This window comes from Odontesthes bonariensis, chromosome 18 (genome assembly GCF_027942865.1).
Source record: "Odontesthes bonariensis isolate fOdoBon6 chromosome 18, fOdoBon6.hap1, whole genome shotgun sequence".
In the NCBI taxonomy this organism is placed as follows: Eukaryota; Metazoa; Chordata; class Actinopteri; order Atheriniformes; family Atherinopsidae; genus Odontesthes; species Odontesthes bonariensis.
In genome coordinates, this window is record NC_134523.1 from 364,773 (window position 1) to 390,523 (window position 25,751).

Consider the following 25,751-nt stretch of genomic DNA (forward strand, 5'->3'; position numbering starts at 1 on the left):
ATATAAAAGTCGCAGAACTTTGTTGCTTTCAAACTATTTTTAACGAATCATCCAAAAAAAATGACCGTTTCACCCACAGAACACTTTCACTTCCTCCAGATTCTGCTGACACAACCGTCCCTCAAAGCAGAGATCCTCATCACACGGCTCCTCAAGCTCTAACTGGCAGCTCGCATAGCAGCTTATAACAATATGGAAACAATAACAAAACATTTTTTCAAATAACATACAGCGAATACTGCACAGTATTAAGTATTTTTATTAAAGCTGCCCTCGGCAGGTTTTCAAAATTGCGAGTCTAAAGTCGGAAAATTCGAACTGATACAACTTTCAGGCCCCTCCCCCTCTGTGGACGAGGTTGTGCACGTGAGTTCACACCAGTGTGCGCGCACACAAGCTGGGGCAGACTCAGCTCAGCATGGAAGACGTGGTTGGTGACTGTTCTGCTCAGATAATAGATAAATAATAAACCTAACGTGATTGGTTAAAAACAGCCGGGAGCTGTGAATCGTCTTCAGGTTTGTTTTTACAGGTGTAGCAGCTGGTTGTCGGGTTTTTCACTGTTTTTTATGTTTGTCTCTTCATGTTTCTGTTCTTTTTTCTTTTCTTCTCTCTCCCTCTCTCTCTGTCCCCCGGTCCGGTTCGGCACTATTATCATATCATGTTAAATATTGTAACAAAAATAAATAAATAAAAATGAGGAGTTGATGGGCGTCAAGGGGAGCTTTACATTCATAAAGCTTCCCTTGGCATAGCAAATGTGTTTAGCATAAACGGTATTCAGATTACAATTCTGCTGCCATAATGCTGGACAGGACAAGGGAAAAAATAAAAAATAAAAAAACAGCCGGGAGTGCTCGATTTTTGCAAGCACGATTACAGGCTTCAGAGGGAGCTACAGAATTTGGGATTTTTCCTAAACAGCCTATTTAATATTCCCATGACAGTTCAAGCTAATATGACTAAAAAAAAAGTTGCCGATGGCACCTTTAAGTATTAATTAAGGCTTAATGGTGTTTCCTAAAGGGGGAACTGTTAAACCTGGCAACGCAGCCCGCTTAAACCACCGCTAGCTCCTTTAGCCAGCGCGAGATGCAGGCACAATGGATCGGTTTTTAATTAAAAAAGGGCAAAAACCAGCACAGAAACCATGCTCATCCTGAATGTCTCACTATGATTACAACAACAAACTACAAATACAACATGAAGAAAGTCGAGGACATGCACGCCAGCTTCTGCTCATCCCAGTATTAAGGTAAATGTGGTCTGAATTAAAAACGTATTGGCTGTGTTGGTTATTTTTTATATGTAGAAATGCATATTTGCAAAAGGGGGCTTTAGTATGTTGTGGTAAAAGTGGCTCTTCCCTTGATTTTGCTGCCAATGTGGCTTTGGTGAAAATAAATATTGAGAATCACTGATTTAAAGACACGCTGTGGGTCCTTCGTGCTTCTCCAGAGAAACCCAACAGAACACAGACGGACACAACAACATGAGACCGCCACCGCCCACATGAGGACGGCGCCGTCACCACAGAGCTGCCACCAGTCAAACTTTATCACTTTAAGCAGAGGGCATCATCTCTGCTGCACACCATCAGCCCCTCGACATGTTTTATGACCAACCCATAACCCCACTACCGCTGTTGCTAGGCAACAGTGGTTTCCCTCCTCCTCCTCTTCTGTAATGCGGCAAGATGAGGCCGAGTTACTGGCTGCTGATCGGCCGTTCAGCTGGAGGTAAAGTGACGTCTGCAGACCCCTGAACGCCGTGCAGAGGGTCCCCGGAGAAGCAGCAGCCCCGGCAGACTCTCTGCACGGGATTAGGCGTCCGTTCGTGTGCCTGCAGCCTACAGCTGTTTTCATATTAGTGATGAAATCTGAATCTATTTTAAGGTGAAGCGGAGGGCTGTTGGTGAAAAACGACTCGTTATGAAATGAACACGATGCTGCGAATGTCTGGATGAAATGACCGAATAACTGTTTTATCGTGTCGTGCTCCTCCTCCCTTAAAATGCTCAATTTTAAATCAAATATCTCTTATAATCAGACAGTATTTGTGGTGAAGAGGATGAAATTAAATGCGTTCACAGCTTTTATGAACCAGAACACATCTGAGTACTTTTATTGCCCTAATTTCATGTTATTATTCTCTAAAGTACCTTTGTGTTATAAATTCTTCCTGCGCTGTAAAATTACATTAGAAGATTTGTATTAATTATTCATTTTAAGATTAAAAAAGACTGCAAAAAACAAATACAAAAGCTCAAAGATCTCAACTAAAGTTTCTTGTTTAAAGTTCTTTGTTAGTAATATTTTCCCTCTTTTGCACTCAAAGATTATTTATAAATATTACATATTAAGATGTTAAAGTGAAGTGTAACAGATACACTTACTGACAGTTTTACACAAGTAAAATATACTGACATATTAATCCCAATGTGATGGTTATTCTAACTTAGCATAGCATCAATAGTCACTTTTATCCATTAGCTATCTTATATTTCAAATCAAACATTTTATGAATTTATTCTTCAGAAAATGTTTTCTCCTGTTGTATATTTGTCACATTTCTGTCATTAGATGTAAAACATTACACACTGATGATATATTTTTATCCTATTTATGTAGCTAGCAGCTCCTGCTTAACCTTAGCTAGCGTTAATTTATGCTAGCTGCATTAGCTAGTTGATGTTGTTTGACAGTAAGCTATTGTTGCCTTATAGGAGCATAACAATTACCAAAATTAGTGACATTTCCATCAAAGTCAGTTGTTCTTTGTGTTTTGAATCGTAAAAAATGTTAGCATGCTAACACATTAAACTAAGATTCTTAATTTCCACATGTTAGCTTCATCACTGCGAACCTGTTAGCATGCTAAAGTTAGCATCCGGCTCAAAGCACTGTCAAATTTAACAACCTCACAGAGCTGCTAGCATGCCGAGTTGCTTTGATAACAACAAACCGTGTCACCATTTCATAAAAGAGAGATGTTATAATCATAAAATGGGATGTGAGGAGAGCGAGTTTATGATAATAAGTGAATATGGGGAGTGAAACGCTAAAGCTAATCCGCTGAAAACATATTTGAGGCCGAAATTCCAGCCGGATGCAATTTTTCATCTCTCAAAAAGAGGACGTCTGGTCACAACAAACAGCTTTGTAGCATGTAAAACACTTGAGATATGTTTTCTGTAAAGAGCCAAGCGATACAGATGTCATCTTCAGAGTCTATTTGCCAGAGATGGGACCAAGTCACACATGTGCAAGTCTCAAGTAAGTTTAAAGTCTTAGCTTTCAAGTCTCAAGTCAGTCCCAAGTAATTTTTTCTTGGGCAAGTCACCTTATTATTGCAATTTTACCTGCAGAATCTGATCTTAATAAAGTGAAAAGACAAAGATATAAGTAACTGTCAGTAAACTTCATTGGCCAATGTGTCCAACCTGTCCACCCCGTATCATATCAAGCTAACGTTAGCTAACTACCGACTAGGCTGACAGGATAATATTAGCTAATTTCACAAGCACTTACTGGTCAGAATGGATCTTCAGATGACGAATAAAGTTTGAATTTATGCTAGATGCTTAACACTCAAGTCATTCAAGTGCCGAGTCTTTAACTTCCAAGTCCGAGTTGAGTCTCAAGTGTTTTATTTTTTGTCAAGTCATCAAAACAGCAACTCGAGTCGACTCGAGTCCCCATCTCTGCTATTTGCTTAAAATAAATGCATAAAACCCAAGTAAAACATTGTGCATCTACTGGTTCCTATAACCTGTTGAAGTTTCACCTCAAACAGCCACCACCAACCACAGCAAACCACCAACAGAACGGCGGAGGGGAACATCCAAAGACAAGGTGACGAGATGTGAACTCATAAACCCAAGAAACACACCAACCAAAAATACAGAGCACAGAATATGGGTCAGTGATGACGGGTGAAAAGGAGGCTGATCAAAAATGCAGAGGAGTCTCAAATCAAAGACAAATTGAAACTGAAATTAAAACCCACGATGCACACGAGACCCAGAGGGAGGAAGGTGGTAGATGATCGGTCACCAAGCACAGGCAGGCAGGCAGGCCACCGAGACCACAGTTAGAATAACAACAACTAGGGCTGGGTATCGTGGCCAATTTCCTAAATCGATTCGATTTCGATTCAGAAAGGTCCTGAATCGATTAATCACGATTCAATTCGATTCGATTCAATTCAATCTGCTCTTTAAAGGGGAACTCCGGGGCATTTGAAGCGTGTTTCCATTGCTAGAGGTTGTCAAATACTGCTAGTAGGACACAGAGAGGTCCAGATCTGTGCTCCCTGTGTGGAGATCACTCTGTCCGCACAGCATGTCATGCGAGGCTAATACGTGGTGGCTAAGGGGCAAGCGCTAACCCTTCCACGTAAAACAACAACTTGCACACTGCAGAAACGTCACACCACTTTATAACCCATCCGACAATAAAGTCACAAGCCTTACCATCAAAACCATATGCATGGTTCTCACATTACTGGCATGGGGACGTTACAAAACAACTTTATAAACAGCATGTCACTCACCGCTGGTTGTAGGCTCGCGCATGTGAAAGCCCAAAAGAGTCGATGGAGAATAATCCCATATACAAAACAATTATATTCTCTAGAAAAACTGCGTTCAAGTATTTAAAACATTACAACAATACATGCCCAGTAATATTGTTGTAATGTTTTAAATACTTGAACGCAGTTTTTCTAGAGAATATAATTGTTTTGTATATGGGATTATTCTCCATCGACTCTTTTGGGCTTTCACATGCGCGAGCCTACAACCAGCCGGTGAGTGACATGCTGTTTATAAAGTTGTTTTGTAACGTCCCCATGCCAGTAATGTGAGAACCATGCATATGGTTTTGATGGTAAGGCTTGTGACTTTATTGTCGGATGGGTTATAAAGTGGTGTGACGTTTCTGCAGTGTGCAAGTTGTTGTTTTACGTGGAAGGGTTAGCGCTTGCCCCTTAGCCACCACGTATTAGCCTCGCATGACATGCTGTGCGGACAGAGCAATCTCCACACAGGGAGCGCAGATACGCATCTCTCTGTGTCCTACTGGCAGTATTTGACAACCTCTAGCAATGGAAACACGCTTCAAATGCCCCGGAGTTCCGCTTTAAGGCGAGACACGGCGGGCAAAAACAGTGATTTCTTTGGGCCAGTCTACTCCTTCAATATGTGTTATTTCAAAACATAAATTAAAATGTTTATTTCATCACATTTTGTTTAACTGCAGCAGTACGTTTCGCCCAAATTTACCAAAATGAATTCCCCTATATAAATCTTTAAATGCCGTTTTCTCAAAATCAGTTTTTTGTATTTTTCCAGTATCAATATCTCAGCCTATGGAGCACCTACTAACACCAAACTTTCCAGTTATACACTCAGCAGTATTATGAAGATATTTACAGAAGGATTTGTTGATAAATCATTTCTGGCCTGATTTATGTGACATTATAATAAACAAATATGGCAAAAATTGATGTTTTTTAGGCTCTGGGCAGTATATTTTGATTTCCTAGGAAATGAAAGCAGATATCCTGAAATCCCTCTGTAATTTTCTTTTCATTTTGTGTGTTAACAAAATGAAAAAAGAATTTTGCACCTGGCTTTATCATATGTTCAGATTTATCTTCCGGAAATATATGCAAATGTGCGCATATTTAATGAGATAATGCCTCATTTGCATTATTAAACATAAAAAATTCCTAAAACTTGTAATACATTTTTTTTTTCATACTTGTATAAGTAATCAACTGAGGAAGTTTCATGGTGATATCTATTATTTTAAAATATTACCCTATTCACCTGTAGTGTCTCGCCTTAAATAATGAAAATGGCCCAACTGTTTTACAAAATACTAATGTATCTTATTTTATCTATTATTTTCACCATAAACAACAGGTTTTAAGTGCAAACTTGTGAATTGGGACAGTTTAAACTTCAGCTGTGAACACAATTGTCTCAAAAGTGACATTTTAATAAAATTCTAAAGGAATTGCAAGTGAAAGTGTTGAACTACAACATTCCATCACTGCAAATTGCATTAAGGCATTTCATGTTTCTTAATGTGCAAAAATTATGATAATAATAATAATAATAATAATAATAATAATAATAATAATAATACTAATAATAATGGTAACAAAACTAAAAGTCCTGTTATTGTGACTTTTTTCTCACTTGGTATATATTCTTGTGCAGGAAAAGGAGCTCATTGACAGGATCTGGTGTTCGGCTGCTGCTTTATGCAGTGATAATATCATCTGCTGAGAGGAGTTTTACCTGCTTGTGCGCTTGAATGACAAGCGGACGTAAACGCGCCATCACGCACGAGACTACTGGGGTTAACTTCATGGGAAGAAAAAAAAAATCTCATCGCTTTTGATTTTTTTTTTACCCAGCCCTAATATGGAAGTTTTTCTGTGCCATCAGTTTGAATACGAATTTCTAATGTTGAATTTTTACAGCATCAAAAATCAGACTTTGATTTGAAAAACCAACAGTGTAAAAAAATTCAACTTCAAAAAATTCAGTGGAAAAAGAACCAGACTCAACATCCGAGTAAACAGGTCTCAATTCATCCAACGGTTGAATTTTTTCCATTTAATATTTTTCAACTGAATTTTTTTCCATTGCATTTTTTTCCATTTAATTTTTTTCAACTGATTTTTTTTCCATTGAATTTTTTTCAACTGATTTTTTTTCCATTGAATTTTTTTTCAACTGAATTTTTTTCCATTGAATTTTTTCCATTGAATTTTTTTTCCATTGAATTTTTTCCACTGAATTTTTTTCCATTGAATTTTTTCCATTGATTTTTTTTCCATTGCATCTTTTTCCATTGATTTTTTTTCCAATGATTTTTTTTCCATTGAATTTTTTTTCAACTGATTTTTTTTCCATTGAATTTTTTTCCATTGAATTTTTTTTCCATTGAATTTTTTTCCATTGAATTTTTTTTCCATTGAATTTTTTTTCCATTGAATTTTTTCCACTGAATTTTTTTAAGTTGAATTTTTTCCATTGAATTTTTTTCCATTGAATTTTTTTTCCATTGAATTTTTTTCCACTGAATTTTTTTGAGTTGAATTTTTTTCAACTGATTTTTTTTCCATTGAATTTTTTTTCAACTGATTTTTTTTCCATTGAATTTTTTTTCCATTTAATTTTTTTCCATTGAATTTTTTTTCCATTGAATTTTTTCCACTGAATTTTTTTAAGTTGAATTTTTTCCATTGAATTTTTTTCCATTGAATTTTTTTTCCATTGAATTTTTTTCCATTGAATTTTTTTTCCATTGAATTTTTTCCACTGAATTTTTTTAAGTTTAATTTTTTCCATTGAATTTTTTCCACTGATTTTTTTTCCATTGAATTTTTTTCCAATGATTCTTTTTCCATTGAATTTTTTCCACTGAATTTTTTTGAGTTGAATTTTTTTTCCATTGAATTTTTTTTCCATTGAATTTTTTTCAACTGATTTTTTTTCCATTGAATTTTTTTTTAGAAATTGATTTTTTTTTTACACTGTTGGTTTTTCAAAATCAAAGTCTGATTTTGACGCTGTAAAAATTCAACATTAGATATTCGTATTGAAACTGACGGCACAGAAAAACTTCCATACCCTAATAATAACCAAACAGAACCAAGGTGAGAGGGGGGGGGTGAAGAGGGAGGGAGGGGCAGGCCTGGTGGACACTGACGTCGGCTCGTCCTTACTTCTGTTGGGGGAGTTCCACAGCGTGGCAGAGGACTTGGACAGCCTGTTGTTAATGACAGGGTCCGCCTGTCTGGGCAGGTTGACGGTGGAGGCCGAGCATCTGCCTGCACCGGAGAGAACGCAGCAGACAACAACTGTTCACGGCCCGGCTGAGGATGCAGCTGTCAGCACACACTCACCGTCCTGAGCTGCACACACCGACTCTTTGGGGAGAACCTGGAGGAAAGTGTGGGCGGGGTGTGGTGCTCCTCCTGCTGCAGTAACCGGCTTTAAAGCCCATCCGCGCACACGTTCAGCAGCTTTCTGCTCATGTTTGGAACATTAAAACCAGCTCCCAGCTCTCTGAGGAGCTCCTCACGCCTCTGATCTGATGAAACTGGGTTTAACTGAACAACACTGGCACTCACACCCTTCGCCATGTTGCAAATATGTCCTATTTTGGAGGTTTTTAGAGCAGGACTTTAGGATGCATTAGCTTTTGTTTAACATGCTCCATGTTCTCCATTGAGGGTTTAAATTCAAGCAGATACTCGGGGCGAGACATCCAGCCAACTCCAGCTTTTTATCACCTTCATTAAGTCTACATTTCAGATCATTATATACAGGGTTCCCACTCTAAGTCAGATATAAAATTCCATGATTTTCCATGACTTTCCAGACCCAAAAAAACTAAATTTCCAGGACCACTTCCGTAAAAAGAAATGACGTTCAAAAGATTTTAAAAGTGTGAAAACAAGATTATCTTCAGCCCTAGAGCTGTTCTTTGTCTACATGAAGGTTTACACAACCAGCGATATGCAGAACTTAAAGGGGAACTGCGGTATTCTCAACATTAAGCCTCTTTTCTGAGTCGTCTGCAATGTTTTAGAACCCCCCTCACCGCTTTTCTGATGTTTACTGCTGTCTCCGGTATTTGCCTAATTTTGATTCTTCTCAACCTGCTTCAGAACGGCAAGTCATGCTTCTGTCGTGTTTTATTTGACATTTTGTACTGGATGTTGGTTGATATTACTCCGCCACCGCTAAGAAAATAGTGCGAGCATGAACGAGCTGCCAAATAAAACACGACAGAAGCAACTTTTCGCCACGAAATCTGATCTGGATTACCAGTGCACACCAGTAACCACTCCGGTGAGTTGATGAAATTGAAAACGGACGTTTATGGTGCTTTTACGGACCTTTTTGGACATGCACATGACTTGCCATTCTGAAGCAGGTTGAGAAGAATAAAAATTAGGCAAATACCGGAGACAGCAGTAAACATCAAAAAAGCGGTGAGGGGGGTTCTAAAACACTGCAGACGACTCAGAAAAGAGGCTTAATGTTGAAAATACCGCAGTTCTCCTTTAAGCGTAAATGTCAGAAATGACCACCCTTCTCGGCTGAAAGCCCTGTAAACACACGGTAAATAAAACAATTTAAATATTTACGATCGTTTATTTGACGAAAAAAAAAAATCATGCTGTGACAAGGTCGATGATGTCACCGCCCGCAACCGTGAAGCACGTTTTCTGCTCGTCGCATGGCTGCGCAGCGCGTGTTCTCCCATATTCGACAGAAATATGACGGTTTTACAGACGCTACATTTAGCTCTGTGGTCATCAATTCGCCATAGCCAGCCTCTGAAATCGTCATTTTCGAGCCAACTTTCTTGGAACCTGCATTTGCCCGGCATGTTTGACCCGTGGGAACCCTGTATATACAACAAAAACCTCCGAAAATGTGAAAATGGCCTTTTGTTTTCAGCAGCGAGGGGTTAAGGTTACGGAGGGTGGAAACACGATAACAAAAAAATAAATAAAGCTATAAACTTTGCAGATATGTGCTTTTTTTTTTTTTAAATCACCACCTGCATTTATTCTATCAATACAACACACAAACAGAGATAATAAATCGTGGCCTTTTTTCTGGCCAGTTTTCTTTGGATGGTGCCCCCCCCGTAGCCACGCCCCCCGTAAGCCACGCCCCCTGACTCACACCCAATCGTTAAACACTGAGCGACTGTGAGTGGACACATGACTGCGGGTGCTCTGCCTCTGAACCCGCCCTGTGACCGGCTGCTTCCTGGAATCGGTGAGTCACAGTGTGTTGGACACAGAGTCTGCAGTCACAGAGAGGCTGAGGGTTTCTGCGGCCGGACTTACTTTCTCTGCGGGAGGTCTGGTTGAGCCCGCCGGCCCAGGACCACCTCTGCTGGCGGATCTCCGCCCACGTCTTCTTGGTCGACCTCTTGATGGCGGCCTCGTATCGCTCCTACAGGAACACACAGTCGCAGAGTCTCTTTAAAAGACTTTTACTCTGAACACTGGAAGCAAAGCCCACAAAGTCCGTTTTACCTCGTTTTCACGCTTCAATTTAAAGTCATATTTCTGTTTCTATGGTTTACTTTTAGTGACAAGGGACGTTATTTACAGTTTTGTTATAAAATCTTACATAATTATTAGGGCTGGGCAGCGATCACATGATTTCCCTGATTAATCACGATTAATCGCATTTGTGAGCAACAGACTTTTACAAAATAAAAGCCTGTGAGTGACAGACTTTTACAAAATAAAAGCCTGTGAGCGACAGACTTTTAAAAAATAAAAGCCTGTGAGTGACAGACTTTTACAAAATAAAAGCCTGTGAGTGACAGACTTTTACAAAATAAAAGCCTGTGAGTAACAGACTTTCACAAAATAAAATAAATAATAAAACACAGTGGTCCGTGGCGTAGTGGGTTGAGTCCTGCATCGAACGGCCCTGTGCTGCGTGTTGTTCCCCCTCTCTCTGCTCCCTGCTTCCTGTCTCTCTGAACTTTCCATTAAAGGCACAAAAGCCCCCCAAAAAATATTTTAAAAAAAATTTTTAAATAATTTTTTAAAATAAGTAAATAAAACTTGTGTTAATGCGCGATAAAATATTTATCTTTATTTTTTATTTAAATGTAAAGCTGGCTGTTGGGTTCCTGGTGCTGATTACACTGAGTCGGTGGGTTTTCTGACCAATAAGAAAAGGCCTTAAAGAGAACAGTGGAAGCCCCAGGAATGCATTTTTCTTTCTTTCCCACCTTGTTCTTCTCCAGCTTCTGCCTCTGCTTCTCCTCCAGCAGCACTCGGCGTTTCTCCATCTTCAGCCTCTGCTCCTCCAGCTTCCTCCTGCGGTCCTCCAGCTGGCTCTCCCTCAGGCGCCGGGCCTTCTCCTCCTTCTCCAGCCACTGGGCCTTCTTCGCTGCTGCAGGGTCGCCACGGAGACACAGAAAGGGGTCAGAAACTGGGGCGGAGCTTAGTGCTGCTGCGACAGCGTTAGCGTGTTAGCTTAGCGTGTCAGAAACACCTGAAACAATGAGCCTATCGGGGCTGCAGATTTAAGGACTGGAGCCACGACACAGATGTAGACGGTGGGAAAGAATTTCAACCAACTGTAAAGAACTTTTTAAACTGGGGCTTTTCACCATGAGAGCAACTCTAAATGTACCTGGATGTGTGAGGTCATACCAGGAAAACGACGCGCTGTGTGTGACATCACGATGGCGGCATACCTGCCAACTGTATGAAACAGGCTGACGGCTTCTTAAGGACTCGATTCTTAGTTTAACTTTACCTCCTCAACCTCTAAACTGAGATATGGCGTACCACAGGGCTCAGTCCTCGGCCCGCTGCTGTGATCCATTTACATGATCATATTTACACTGATGACACACGGCTGTACGTCACAATAACACCCACAGATGGCCCAAAATACCCGTAACTTCAGTGTTGATAAGTCAGAGGTCGTTCTACTGGTTCTGTTCTTGTTCATTTCAGAATCAGAATCAGAATTACTTTATTAATCCCTTGCGGGAAATTCCTTTTTTGGAGTGCCCTCGTTACAGAAAAAAAGAAAAAAACATTAAATCAGGATGAATAAGAATAATATAAGGAAAATCTCAATATATACAATAATACAATAAACAGTATTTACAATGCTGCTCAGTACCAGGTTATTGCACATGGTGAAGTAATGAAATAAATAAATAATAAATGATGAGATGAATAACTGTCAGACACTGGAATTATAAATTAATAATAGTATAAATATAATTATATATAAATATAATAAATATATAATTGATTAAAAATCAATAATATCTGATCTGTGGGGACATTTCATGATAAATTCAGGCCTCAGTCTGCTGCTGGAGCTGTTGAAGCTGAACTATAAAACTCCATCCAGCTGTTGGGCTCCAGATGAAACAGAAAGCCAGTCTGTGTCGTTTATAAGTGACTTCCAGCTGTTTTAAGTCTCCTGTAATCAGGAGGTTAAAGTGTGTAATCACCTAAAGTTCTTAAAATACCAACAGAATGGGTGAAACAGATGGAAGTCACAGTGTTTATTAAGCTTATTAAGCAGCAGTTTCCTGCTGGGTTTCCCCTCCAACAGAAGACGTTTGACAATTAAAAGTCCATTAAAGCTGCTTCATGTTGCTCCTTCTTTTACACATTTACAGCTTTCAAATCACTTCTATATTAATTAGTTTCAGGCTGTTACAGGCAGAGCTGCCAACAGTCCCGATCAGCCTCATTTCTTCATATTTTATATAAAAATAAAGGAAATAGCTGCAGTGATCTCCCTGCTGCCACTGATTTTCAGCCCACTTCTTGTGTCCTTTGGCCCAGCTCAGCCTTTTCTCCCTGTTTCCCTTCCTTAAGAACGGCTTCTGGACAGCCACCCTTCCATGGAGCCCATTTCTGATCAGGCTTCTTGACAGCCACCCTTCCATGGAGCCCATTTCTGATGAGGCTTGGGCCAACAGCAGATGTATCAGCTGAAGGTCCAGATGCATCTCTCAGCTCCTGTGTCAGGGCTTTGCTGGATGTTTTCCTCTTTCTTAAGGACATCACTTTCAGATCCTGTTCCTCTGCTGCAGATAGTTCTTTAGGCCTGACACTTCTTCTTCTGTCCTCCACTTGTCCAGTTTCCTCAAATGTTTTAAGGACACACTGCACACCATGCTGAGATATGCCAAGTTTTCAGCTAACAGCTCTTTGGGAATCACCTTGTTGCTGCAGAAATCCTGTTTTCTGTCTGTCACACTGTGTTATCTTTGCTGTTTTTCACACATGCAGCTAAAGAAATGGGAACAAATCTTAATTCCAGTCTAAAACCCACAAAGAGCTTCTAGATTATTCATTTCTGCTGGCATAAAACACTTTAATCATTTCATTTATATTCATTGTTCCATAATTAGTCATTAGATTATATCTTATATTCCTTTTTTAAGCTTTAAATTAAATCTTATTTACTTTTTCTTGATGTTGAATAACATATAATTCTTATTATTGTCTGTTTTTTTCCTACTTTTAGACGTGATAACGTTCATTTTTTTGGGATTAGGATTTTTTTTAAACTGAATTTCTTATATTAATTTGACTCTTTTGGTAACTGAAAGCAGTTTTAACGTAAATATAGAAAAAAGCTGAAACTATGAAGCTGTTTTTCACAGATGCAGCTAAAGAAATGGGAACAAATGATGTGTCTCTGTGACAGGCTGCTGGGAACAAAGTGCCTAAAGATCCAGTTTAAAATGTGGACACAACACTGGTTCATCCCTTGAGTTAGGAGGCTTTTTCCTGCCTGAATGGTTCATAGCTCAGAGTTAAGTGGCTTAACAAAGAAAAACTGGAGGAAATGAGGCTGGATCAGGAGTTTATGGCTGTTTCCGGTGCTTCTACATGAATTCCTCGTCTCTACATCTAAAACAGCTTTAACATTGGACCGTATAACAGCCCAGAAACTCAGATATTATCAATAAAAAGCAGCAGAAGTCCTCTTTTATCCGCTGCTAATGACCACAGTAATTATATCTAATCTGTCTGAGAGGCCTGGTCTGATTTCATGGTAATAACCGCCGTTAGACGTCTAAGCTCTGCCCTGATTGGCTGCTCAGGCTGGTGTCTTCACTCTGCACACTGGAAAAAATCTAAATCTTACCAAGTATATTTGTCTCATTGAGTATCTCATTACACTTAATATCAGACACAACTGCCTAACAAGCACCATTTCAGCCAGATATAGGGACTTGTTTTAATACAATGCATCTGGAATATCTTGTTAAATGAAAAAGTCTTGAAAACAAATTGTTTTGAGTCGGATTTCATATGAAACAAGCTTTTTTTTTTTCATTTGAAGAGGTTTTTAAGCTAATTTCAAGATCACTTTGAACTCAAAAGTCCTAAATATCAGATTTTATTTCAAGAAATCTTGACAAGCCGATTTTCACTAGTTCCATTGGCAGATTTTTTTGCTTATTTCAAGCAAAAACGTCTTTTATTTGTTGTTTTTTTACTTATTTTTGGAGGGGCATTTTTTTTCCAGTGCAACCACAAAGTAAAGCTGAACGTGGCGAGAACAGAAAAGGAAAAGAGAGGCTGCAGAGGCTCGAGTTTCCATCGGATGATGAGAAGGAACCAAATGAGCAACATAAGGACTGATGGAGGGAGGAAGAAGGGAGGAAGAAGGGAGGAAGAAGGGAGGAAGAAGGGAGTGGCCCCCCGTGGCGTGACAGCGGCGGGCTGAGGGTTTCAGAGGAGCGCCTTACCTTGCAGCTGAGTTTGCTGTTCTGAGAGCCGTGCAAGGAGAAACAACAAGAGACATGAGTGAGCGTCAGAGAGGAGAAAAGAAGTGAGCTGCAGCTTCATGCATCAGAGGAGCTCAAACACAGAGGTCACAGAGGTCACAGAGGTCAAAGGTCACAGAGGTCACAGCGTGCAGGCGGCGCCACGCCGTTTCTCACCGATGTAGCGCGCTCGCTCCTCTCTCCGCTCTTTGGCAAGTTTCTGTCGCTGCTCTGAGCTCATCGAGTCTGTTGGGAAAGAAAAGATGGCGTGTTAACCTCAGAGTTAAACCTCAGAGTTAAACCTCAGAGTTAAACCTCTGAGTTAAACCTCTGAGTTAAACCTCAGAGTTAAACCTCAGAGTTAAACCTCAGAGTTAAACCTCTGAGTTAAACCTCAGAGTTAAACCTCAGAGTTAAACCTCTGAGTTAAACCTCTGAGTTAAACCTCTGAGTTAAACCTCTGAGTTAAACCTCTGAGTTAAACCTCAGAGTTAAACCTCAGAGTTAAACCTCAGAGTTAAACCTCAGAGTTAAACCTCAGAGTTAAACCTCAGAGTTAAACCTCAGGGTTAAACCTCAGAGTTAAACCTCAGAGTTAAACCTCAGAGTTAAACCTCAGAGTTAAACCTCAGGGTTAAACCTCAGGGTTAAACCTCAGAGTTAAACCTCATACTGAAAGCATGTTTACCTTACAAAGAGTGAGAAACAGCAGCTACATTATGTGTCTTCTGTGTCAACCAAAACAAACGCACATTTCAGCAGAAACTCAACATCTAACTTGAGGAAACATGTAGCGCTAAGTTTCCTAAACTCGTTTTTTTTCCCCATGGATAGGTGAATGTTTGTTTTTTAGGTTACATATGGGTTACATATGTTTTAAACATTTCCTGAGTCTCTTTTATTGATTTTGGCTTTTTGCCTTTTCATGGCCATGGAGCGTACCTTTCTTGGGCTGAGGGCTGCTGGCCGACCCGGGCATGGGGGGCCCGGCTTCGGTCTTGGGCGAGGCATCTGTCTTGGTGGGGGTGTCTGTTCTGGGGCTGGAGTCTGTTTTAAGAGAGAGGTCGGAGACCGCCGAGTCATCCGGAGTCAGAAGCTCTTTCCCCAAAGACTTCAGGTCGGGCTGCAGCGGCAGAGCTGCAACAGAGAGACGCCCACAGGTCGGTCAGCTGACACCATCACGCACTCCGTCACCGGCTGGAAGGTCGATGCTGAACACGACTTCATTATCACTGCAGCCTCATTAGCAGGAATTAACACGTATTTCACACACAGAGCTGCAGAGGAAACCTGGAGTCGGCGCCGTTAAACACGCCGGCAGCAGGTGAGACTCACGCTGTCGAGCATCTTCAAACATCAGTCTGAGTTCCCTGGAGTAAAGAAATGATCCCACAGCATCTTTCCCAGAGAGAAATACCCCACAGAGGGAGCTGAAGTCCCTTTATTCACATTTAAAAACAACCCAGGATGAACAAAGAGCTGAAATAAAACCAGAAATAAAACAATAACCAGCTTTATAAGAGAAGGACGGAGATTAAAAAGGCCGATTCTGGGTCCAAAGTGGGTTAAAGATCACAGACGAGTCCAGATAACAGAATTTCATTTCCATTTATTCTGAGCACCGACTTCCTGGAGTCATTTACACAGAACCAGATCCTCTGATCTGAGGGTCTCAGAACCAACGGGTCCACATCCCTCTCCTCTGGGGGATGATCCCAGGAGGAGTTAGGAGCCTTAATACTGAATACTGATGGGGGGATAACGGGCCGTGATGTAAGGCGCCGTGGTTAGATAAGGATAAACGCATCATGTTCCAACAGGAAGATGTTGAACAGGATGGCGGTGCTCCTCCTCACTGTCAAACATCAGTCGTTCTTCGGTTTAGCTGCTTTTTCTTTTATCTGAGCTTCTTTTATCAAACATTAAGACTCTGAAGCTCAAAGACCTGCAGGTCGAGTCACGCTTCAGAGGAATAACGCTGCAGATCAGAGTCAGAGCAGCCATTACTGTGGCTGAGCTCTGATGATGGAGTCACTTCAACACAGGATAAAAACCCTGAAAGAAGACGCAGCTTTACAGCTAAATCATGCTCAAAGACGTAATTACAGATACAGAATCTTTAGGATTTCATCACTCAGGTGGAGCTGCTACAGTCTGGTTTAACTCTTAAAGGGGTAAACGCATCTTATCTTCATGAAACCATTTTATTCCCTGGCTTTTAACCCAGCATGAGACTCTGGCTGTGTTAGAAACCGCATACTTCCATACTGCATACTATATCTACATCTACTCATCGATCAGACAGTATGCAGAGCATTTACCCACAATGCATTTCGCTCCTGCCCGAGCCGAAATCAGCCGGCCTGAAGCTGATTTCCCTTAAGCTCTAAACTCTGTAAACTTTAGCAACATTTGAAACATTTTCAGGAGAGAAAGTAGTCGTTTAGATCCCCAACGTGTTGAAAACCTGACAAAATACCGGCTGTTTACCATTTTGTTCCCATGAATTCGGCGCTACTAAAGCTAGCCGCAGTGAGCTAACGCACTTCCTGTTATTTTCACAAAATAAAATACCCGTTGCCTTTTATCATAGGGAAAGCCATTACCATACAATTGGTGCTTTTGTTTTGAAAACAGGAAGTGAACCTACCCTCGTTGTAGCTAGCTTGAAACTGAACCGTTTTGACAGGAAATGACGATCGGCGACGTCACGTTGCGTTGCATCTTGGGTAGTTTGAGTATGAGTAGTAACCTCATGATGCATACCCAACATTTCAGAGAATCTAGTATGCATCCGGGAACTTCTCGCATACTCAAACTCGCATACTAACTCAAAAAGTTAGTAGGAGTAGTAGGAGTAGTAGGAGAAGTATGCGGTTTCGAACAGAGACTCTGTTTCTGTTATTTTTTATTATTGTTTTTACATTGTTCTTGTGTTTTATGCCTTTGTGCTGTTATTCACTTTGTTTCAGCCACGGCTGTTTTATGAATAAAGTTGAGTTGAGAAACCTTCTGCAGCCCTCAGCAGTAAGAATCCATCCGGCCGACAGCTTCCCTCCACCGCTCAGAAACTTCGTTAAACACATAAAACCCAAATCTTCCTCCACAGCCGCCTCTGCTGCGACACACTCCGGGTTTATTTATAGCCGTGAGCACCAAACTGAGAATGTGGGCCATAAAAGGGGCTGGCTGCTGTCGGACCACCCCGGGACGACGCACCCACCACAAACTCCACGCTCACTGCCACGGGCAAGGAAGAAACTTTACTTTGTTCCAACCCAAAAAACCAGAAGGCTAAAGAACAGGACGAGGAGGCGGCGCTGCGGAGTCTTTTATAACAAACTACATTTCCCAGAATTCCCCTGTGAGAGGCCTCTGAGCATGTGTGACAGCTGTGGACTGAATGTGGCAGAAAACTCTGTTTATGGTGGAGAAAGAAATGATTTAAAGGCAACTCTCCAGCCTCCGAACACCGACTCTTCACCTCCTGAAACTCACAATCACTTCCTTATTGCACTTCCAGAAACTTCTCTCAGACCGTGCTGCCTCCACAAGCTTCTCCCACACGATGTAAACACAGTATAAACTCTCATTTCAGGACCAACACTCACATTAGGGAGCCACAACGGATGCACATGAGTGTATTTTATAACTAACAGTTGCTTTTAATAACATCACAGGAGATATTTATCTATATATAAAAACCCGGACAAAATAAACTCATTTTTGAATTAAACTAAGTTAAATTGAGCCAGAATGTGAAAACACATGTGAGCAGGACATGTTGGATCTGGGTCAGGCTGATCCCAGGAATCCCTGGCATGCACACCATTACCGTGCACACCCTTACCGTGCACATTTCTGAGACCTGCCCTAGATAACCTCAGTGTTTTTTATCACCACAAACAGAACAACGGACTCCAGGAGCTTCAGTGTTTCCTCTGAAAACAGAGCTCACAGCTGTCCTGAACCTCTTCTTCCTTTAAGGATTAAAATAAAAACCCGGAAACAAACATCCACGCCCGAAGGGAGAAGCAGAGGAAACACATTCCTGCAGTCTGTGTCAGAGAGCTTCTTCGCTTCCTCAGCTCCTGCTGACAACAACACAAACAAAGGAGTCTAACATCAGGCCACAAACAAAATGTCAGCCCAGCAGAGTTCAGAATCAGAAAAAACTTTATTTATCCCCGAAGGGCAATTAGAAGGGCGAAGAGCGGTCCATTTAAGAAGAACAAGAAATGGAATCATAAAGAAAATAAAACACAGAAGGGGGGTGACAAAAAATAAATAATGAAAAATAAAAATAAAAATAAAATAAGAATAGAATATTTAGCAAATAAATAAAATAAGGCGTCGATTATAATAAAATGACAAAGTAATTAAAGTGACAATAAAAAAAGAAAGTGACATTGTCGTCAAAGTGTCGAGGTGACATTGTAATTTGCACATCAGATATTGCACTACAGAATTGTACAGAAGATCTAAGTTATAGTTAGAGTCACTGTCTCAGATTTCTTAGAGTTCAAGTGGAGAAGCTTAAGCTTCAGGAAAACAAAAATAACTGCTGGCTTCACTTTATGGCCCAGAAATCAGTTCTCAGATTCAAACAAGCAACCTTTAAATTTCCTTTGAGGATGGACAAAAAAAAAAAGATTTCTCATTTCTAGCAAAGCAGATGATTATTGTCCCTTCAACTGATGATCTTGTGTAAGCTAACGAAAGCGCTAGCATGAGCATTAGCTTACGCAGGCTAATTATTTCAAGCTAGTAAAATCATGGTTCTGTAGAAGTAAAATTTCGTTCATTAAAATAGAAATAAAAATAATCAGTTCTTCCATAAACATCGTGCTTTTGATGCCGACTATTAAAAAAATAAAAATAAAATAAAAACAACATCCTAGTTTTACTGCAACATATGACGTAAACTGATCATGTTAGCTAACTAACTAGCTGTTAGCTAACGTTAGCTAACAGCTAGTTAGCTTATTCTTGCGTTTGTTTAGTTCTGATTATTCTGGTTTTGGGAAAGTAAATTAGATTCTATTCTCACTTTAATCAACTAAAATGCTGTTTTCTGCTAAGTTACAAAACTTTTTACTTCAGTTTTTAGAGCAACACTGACAATAATTCAAAATGTTTCTTTTTGTAAGCTATTTCTTCAAATCAAAATGATGTCAGTGTTGAAGTAAATCTGATTTAGTTGGTCCATATCAGTAAACCATTTTAAGGATAATTAACCACCATCTGCCAGTGAAGCTAACAAAATGAGCTTTTAAAAGAACGAGTGTTTGGGTGTGGAAGCTGCAGGCGGCAGGATGTTACTCTGCAACCTGGAGGGATCTGCAGATGCTTTTAGCCACAAAGAAGTGGGTTACTCAGTCACAACCACACAAAAGTGAGCCAAGAATAAATCATTCATGAATCATCAATTATTCCCTTTTTTTCCAGCCTCTGTCGACATCATCTCAACGTTCATATGAATAATAAGCTGAAAACTTAGAGAGGAAAAAGAGGAAATATTATGATGTCTGAGGTCAGGAGCCTCACTTCCTCAATTCCATGACCTCATTATTACATCATCTCTCCAACCTGGCGACTGTTGGTCTTTAAAGGGGAAAGCATGAAGTGTAAAACAGCTTTCACACAGTTCTACGAAGTAGCCGGAAATCATCTTTAATTTCTCATCTGATGAAACTCCAGGCAAATAAACATGGCACCATCTTTAAAGCAGCATCCAGTTCTTCGAATTACCTCAACTGAACGTATAGTTTCAGCCCAAAAACAGCCCGAAAACAGCCCAAAAACAGTCCCAAAACAGCCCAAAAACAGTCCCAAAACAGTCCCAAAACAGCCCAAAATCAGCCCCAAAACAGCCCCAAAACAGCCCCAAAACAGCCCAAAATCAGCCCCAAAACAGCCCAAAAACAGTCCCAAAACAGTCCCAAAACAGCCCAAAATCAGCCCCAAAACAGCCCCAAAACAGCCCCAAAACAGTCCCAAAACAGCCCAAAATCAGCCCCAAAACAGCCCAAAACAGTCCCAAAACAGCCCAAAAACAGCCCAAAAACAGCCCGAAAACAGCCCAAAAACAGCCCAAAAACAGCCCAAAAACAGCCCAAAAACAGCCCGAAAACAGTCCCAAAACAGCCCAAAACAGCCCCAAAACAGCCCCAAAACAGCCCAAAAACAGCCCAAAATCAGCCCCAAAACAGCCCCAAAACAGTCCCAAAACAGCCCAAAACAGCCCAAAAACAGCCCAAAAACAGCCCCAAAACAGCCCCAAAACAGCCCAAAAACAGCCCAAAAACAGTCCCAAAACAGCCCCAAAACAGTCCCAAAACAGCCCAAAACAGCCCAAAAACAGCCCAAAAACAGCCCCAAAACAGCCCAAAAACAGTCCCAAAACAGCCCAAAATCAGCCCCAAAACAGCCCCAAAACAGCCCAAAAACAGCCCCAAAACAGTCCCAAAACAGCCCAAAATCAGCCCCAAAACAGCCCCAAAACAGTCCAAAACAGCCCAAAAACAGCCCAAAATCAGCCCGAAAACAGCCCCAAAACAGTCCCAAAACAGCCCAAAAACAGCCCAAAAACAGCCCAAAAACAGCCCAAAATCAGCCCAAAATCAGCCCAAAATCAGCCCGAAAACAGCCCAAAAACAGCCCCAAATCAGCCCAAAATCAGCCCGAAAACAGCCCAAAAACAGCCCGAAAACAGCCCAAAATCAGCCCGAAAACAGCCCAAAAACAGCCCGCAAACAGCCCAAAATGGGCAGATTGGAGTTAATGGAGCTGAAGCAGTCTTCCAGGTTTAACTGTAGGCTCAAGTGTTAAAACTCTGAGCATAAGAAACCTGACAAACCTCCTGTTTTCTGGGGTGTTTTAGCCTCTCTCTGCTAATTGTCTTGGTTTTCCAACCCGATCCAATGAAACAGAAGCCAGTATCTTCCTATCCATGCTGCCTCCGGGTCAAATTCTGAAGAACTCTATGCAGATGACACACAGATATATCTCGCACTGTCTCCGGATGACTGCAGTCCTATAGAGTCATTGTGCGACTGCTTAGAGCAAGTCAAAAAGTGGATGAACCAACATTTCCTTCAGTTAAATCAAGAACAAACTGAGGTCATTGTGTTTGGCCACAAAGAGAAGAGGTTTGCTGTCAGTAAACATCTCGAGTCTCTGTCTCTAGAAACTAAAGACCGAGTCCGGAACCTCGGCGTGCTGATAGACTCAGACCTGACCTTCAACAATCATATCAAATCAGTCACCAAATCAGCCTTTTATCAGCTTAAGAACATATCCAGGATGAAGGGTTTCATGTCCCAAACAGATCAGGAGAAGCTGATTCATGCTTTCATCTCCAGCAGACTGGACTCACTGGAAAAAATGCCTCTCCAAAGATTAGTAAAAAAACAAATAAAAGACGTTTTTGCTTGAAATAAGCAAAAAAATCTGCCAATGGAACTAGTGGAAATTGGCCTGGGGTCATGTGACCAGGGCCTGCTGGCTTTTTAAACTTCTCTTTTAATGTTCCAACATTTTATTATGAAGCACTTGGCGACATTAATCTTGATTAAATCAGACAGAAACTGAATGCAAACACGGTTCCACTGACGGCTTATTTCTGTCTGCAGAAACTCATCAGAACCACCTCGCCCAGCTCACGCTTTCCTTATTTTCCCATAACTCTCTGATTTAAAATGCGTTCCCTGTGGATCTTCTTGTGATGGAAACATCAGATCAACAGCGGCAGATTTAGACCACAGCTGACCCCCCCAAACACTTGTTTTGGAGCCGCAAAGTAGGTCATAACTCTGTCTGGATGACTAACTCTGACCTGGCAGCACACTGCGGTGTGAAGACTAAGTTTAATGTCAGCTGAGCTCTCAGAGCCGGGTCAACAGAGGACGCCCTGAGAGCAGAACTCCTCTCCGTCTTAAAAACTAGGGCTGGGCAGCGATTAAAGTGTTTAATCTAATTAATCACACGATTTCCCTGATTAATCACGATTAATCGCATTTGTACGCAGAATCCAAAAATGAATCCAAAAGTAGCGTATAGCTTTTAGCATTTAGCTTTATTTTAAATGTGCTGCCATATGAATGAAAGTGCCATAACATTTGTTGTGCAAACACACTTTTAACATCAGCATCTTTCTGTAGTTTTTATGTAGAAGCCTCGCTCCACTGTCTGTTTCCTTGAATGACTTGCTGCTATCAGTTGTGTGTTTTGCCTTTAAGTGATATTTTAGACTGGAACTACTACGCTGAGAAGACAATTCAACTTGGCAGTGTTTACAGATGACTTTGGTTCTGTCGACTCCGCCGTCTGGAAGAACTTTAACATGAAAATGGCCGAGTAAAAGTTCCGTACCCTTCTCCATGTTTGGTGGATCCGCCGATTACTTTCTTTTCCTGTTCCACAGCAGACAGCAGCAGACTTTTACAAAATAAAAGCCTGTGAGCAGCAGACTTTTACAAAATAAAAGCCTGTGAGCGACAGACTTTTACAAAATAAAAGCCTGTGAGCAACAGACTTTTACAAAATAAAAGCCTGTGAGCAACAGACTTTTACAAAATAAAAGCCTGTGAGCAACAGACTTTTACAGAATAAAAGCCTGTGAGCAACAGACTTTTACAAAATAAAAGCCTGTGAGCAACAGACTTTTACAAAATAAAAGCCTGTGAGCAACAGACTTTTACAAAATAAAAGCCTGTGAGCAACAGACTTTTACAAAATAAAAGCCTGTGAGCAACAGACTTTTACAAAATAAAAGCCTGTGAGCAACAGACTTTTACAAAATAAAAGCCTGTGAGCAGCAGACTTTTACAAAATAAAAGCCTGTGAGCAACAGACTTTTACAAAATAAAAGCCTGTGAGCAACAGACTTTTACAAAATAAAAGCCTGTGAGCAACAGACTTTTACAAAATAAAAGCCTGTGAGCAACAGACTTTTACAAAATAAAAGCCTGTGAGCAGCAGACTTTTACAAAATAAAAGCCTGTGAGCAACAGACTTTTACAAAATAAAAGCCTGTGAGCAACAGACTTTTACAAAATAAAAGCCTGTGAGCAACAGACTTTTACAAAATAAAAGCCTGTGAGCAGCAGACTTTTACAAAATAAAAGCCTGTGAGCAACAGACTTTTACAAAATAAAAGCCTGTGAGCAACAGAATTTTACAAAATAAAAGCCTGTGAGCAACAAACTTTTACAAAATAAAAGCCTGTGAGCAGCAGACTTTTACAAAATAAAAGCCTCTGAGCAACAGACTTTTACAAAATAAAAGCCTGTGAGCAGCAGACTTTTACAAAATAAAAGCCTCTGAGCAACAGACTTTTACAAAATAAAAGCCTGTGAGCAGCAGACTTTTACAAAATAAAAGCCTGTGAGCAACAGACTTTTACAAAATAAAAGCCTCTGAGCAACAGACTTTTACAAAATAAAAGCCTGTGAGCAGCAGACTTTTACAAAATAAAAGCCTGTGAGCAACAGACTTTTACAAAATAAAAGCCTCTGAGCAACAGACTTTTACAAAATAAAAGCCTGTGAGCAGCAGACTTTTACAAAATAAAAGCCTGTGAGCAACAAACTTTTACAAAATAAAAGCCTGTGAGCAACAGACTTTTACAAAATAAAAGCCTCTGAGCAACAGACTTTTACAAAATAAAAGCCTGTGAGCAGCAGACTTTTACAAAATAAAAGCCTCTGAGCAACAGACTTTTACAAAATAAAAGCCTGTGAGCAACAGACTTTTACAAAATAAAAGCCTGTGAGCAACAGACTTTTACAAAATAAAAGCCTGTGAGCAGCAGACTTTTACAAAATAAAAGCCTGTGAGCAACAGACTTTTACAAAATAAAAGCCTGTGAGCAACAGAATTTTACAAAATAAAAGCCTGTGAGCAACAAACTTTTACAAAATAAAAGCCTGTGAGCAGCAGACTTTTACAAAATAAAAGCCTCTGAGCAACAGACTTTTACAAAATAAAAGCCTGTGAGCAGCAGACTTTTACAAAATAAAAGCCTCTGAGCAACAGACTTTTACAAAATAAAAGCCTGTGAGCAGCAGACTTTTACAAAATAAAAGCCTGTGAGCAACAGACTTTTACAAAATAAAAGCCTCTGAGCAACAGACTTTTACAAAATAAAAGCCTGTGAGCAGCAGACTTTTACAAAATAAAAGCCTGTGAGCAACAGACTTTTACAAAATAAAAGCCTCTGAGCAACAGACTTTTACAAAATAAAAGCCTGTGAGCAGCAGACTTTTACAAAATAAAAGCCTGTGAGCAACAAACTTTTACAAAATAAAAGCCTGTGAGCAACAGACTTTTACAAAATAAAAGCCTCTGAGCAACAGACTTTTACAAAATAAAAGCCTGTGAGCAGCAGACTTTTACAAAATAAAAGCCTCTGAGCAACAGACTTTTACAAAATAAAAGCCTGTGAGCAGCAGACTTTTACAAAATAAAAGCCTGTGAGCAACAGACTTTTACAAAATAAAAGCCTGTGAGCAACATACTTTTACAAAATAAAAGCCTCTGAGCAACAGACTTTTACAAAATAAAAGCCTGTGAGCAACAGACTTTTACAAAATAAAAGCCTCTGAGCAGCAGTCTTTTACAATAATAAAAGTCTGTGTCTGCAGATTTACCTTTCTAATTTAAAGATTCTGCCACAGAATAAAAGAGCGGCGTGGTATTGTGTGGCGGCGGCGTGGCGTTGCGTGGCTGTGAGAGGCTGCACGGGTAATCAATGGACTGATGCTGCAGAGTGATGATGTTCTTAAATATCCAGAGAGCAGAAACTCAGAAAGAAAAGAGGTAAAAACAGCTGACAAACCACATGAGGAAGGCAGCTGCTCATGAGCACAGATTCTCTCTGTGCAGCGTCAAGATGGCCGCCCCCGAGTCGTGCTGAACATGAGCCGTCACTGCGTCTGTGCTCTAATATTAGAGCCTGAGACAGAAATGCTGTGTGTGTGTTAAAGCTGCCAGAGGACTGTTATCTGCACACACACCCTGCATCTGTTCGTGACTCCCCAGAGGTCCAAGTATCACAACAAAAACATGCCGGGCATGTTGCAAGGCAGCGTGGGTAACGGGTGCTCACAGCACCTCTGCTGCTGCATCGGACAGAAAGCTTCTGGATTCAGAGAGTTCTTTGAATCGGCTCCAGTTTAACATGAACCTGCATCAGAAACAGCCCGCTGAGGTGCAGAGTGTGAGCTGCAGGATAAAGAACTAACGCTCCCCCGAGGATGTGATCAATACCGCAGCTGCGTCCCACACGTCAAAGTCACTCCAGATTATCAAAGATGCGCTGAAGAGCTGAGCGACCCGACCCCGAAAGATCGAAGCTGTTAGTCCTGAACTTACAGCCGCCCGGGCCACTTAAACATTCAGTTTTACTGCACCTCCAACACTGTA

The 25,751-nt window shown here is 40.6% G+C and overlaps 1 protein-coding gene across 6 annotated transcripts in view; it reads right to left on the bottom strand.

The window, feature by feature from the left end:
• The window catches only part of LOC142367261 (uncharacterized), a 55,512-nt gene that overhangs the window by 20,957 nt on the left and 8,804 nt on the right, over positions 1-25,751 (bottom strand). For 3 of the 6 annotated variants that reach the window (XM_075449248.1, XM_075449243.1, XM_075449245.1), the window contains exons 2-7: positions 15,267-15,461; positions 14,502-14,570; positions 14,307-14,327; positions 10,797-10,960; positions 9,892-10,000; positions 7,747-7,851 (exon numbers count right to left, since the gene is read on the bottom strand). In XM_075449248.1, coding sequence (XP_075305363.1) covers positions 7,747-7,851; positions 9,892-10,000; positions 10,797-10,960; positions 14,307-14,327; positions 14,502-14,570; positions 15,267-15,461 — 663 coding nt within the window. The remainder of the gene's footprint in view (positions 1-7,746; positions 7,852-9,891; positions 10,001-10,796; positions 10,961-14,306; positions 14,328-14,501; positions 14,571-15,266; positions 15,462-25,751) is intronic. The other 3 variants (XM_075449246.1, XM_075449244.1, XM_075449247.1) reach the window with 3 other exon arrangements.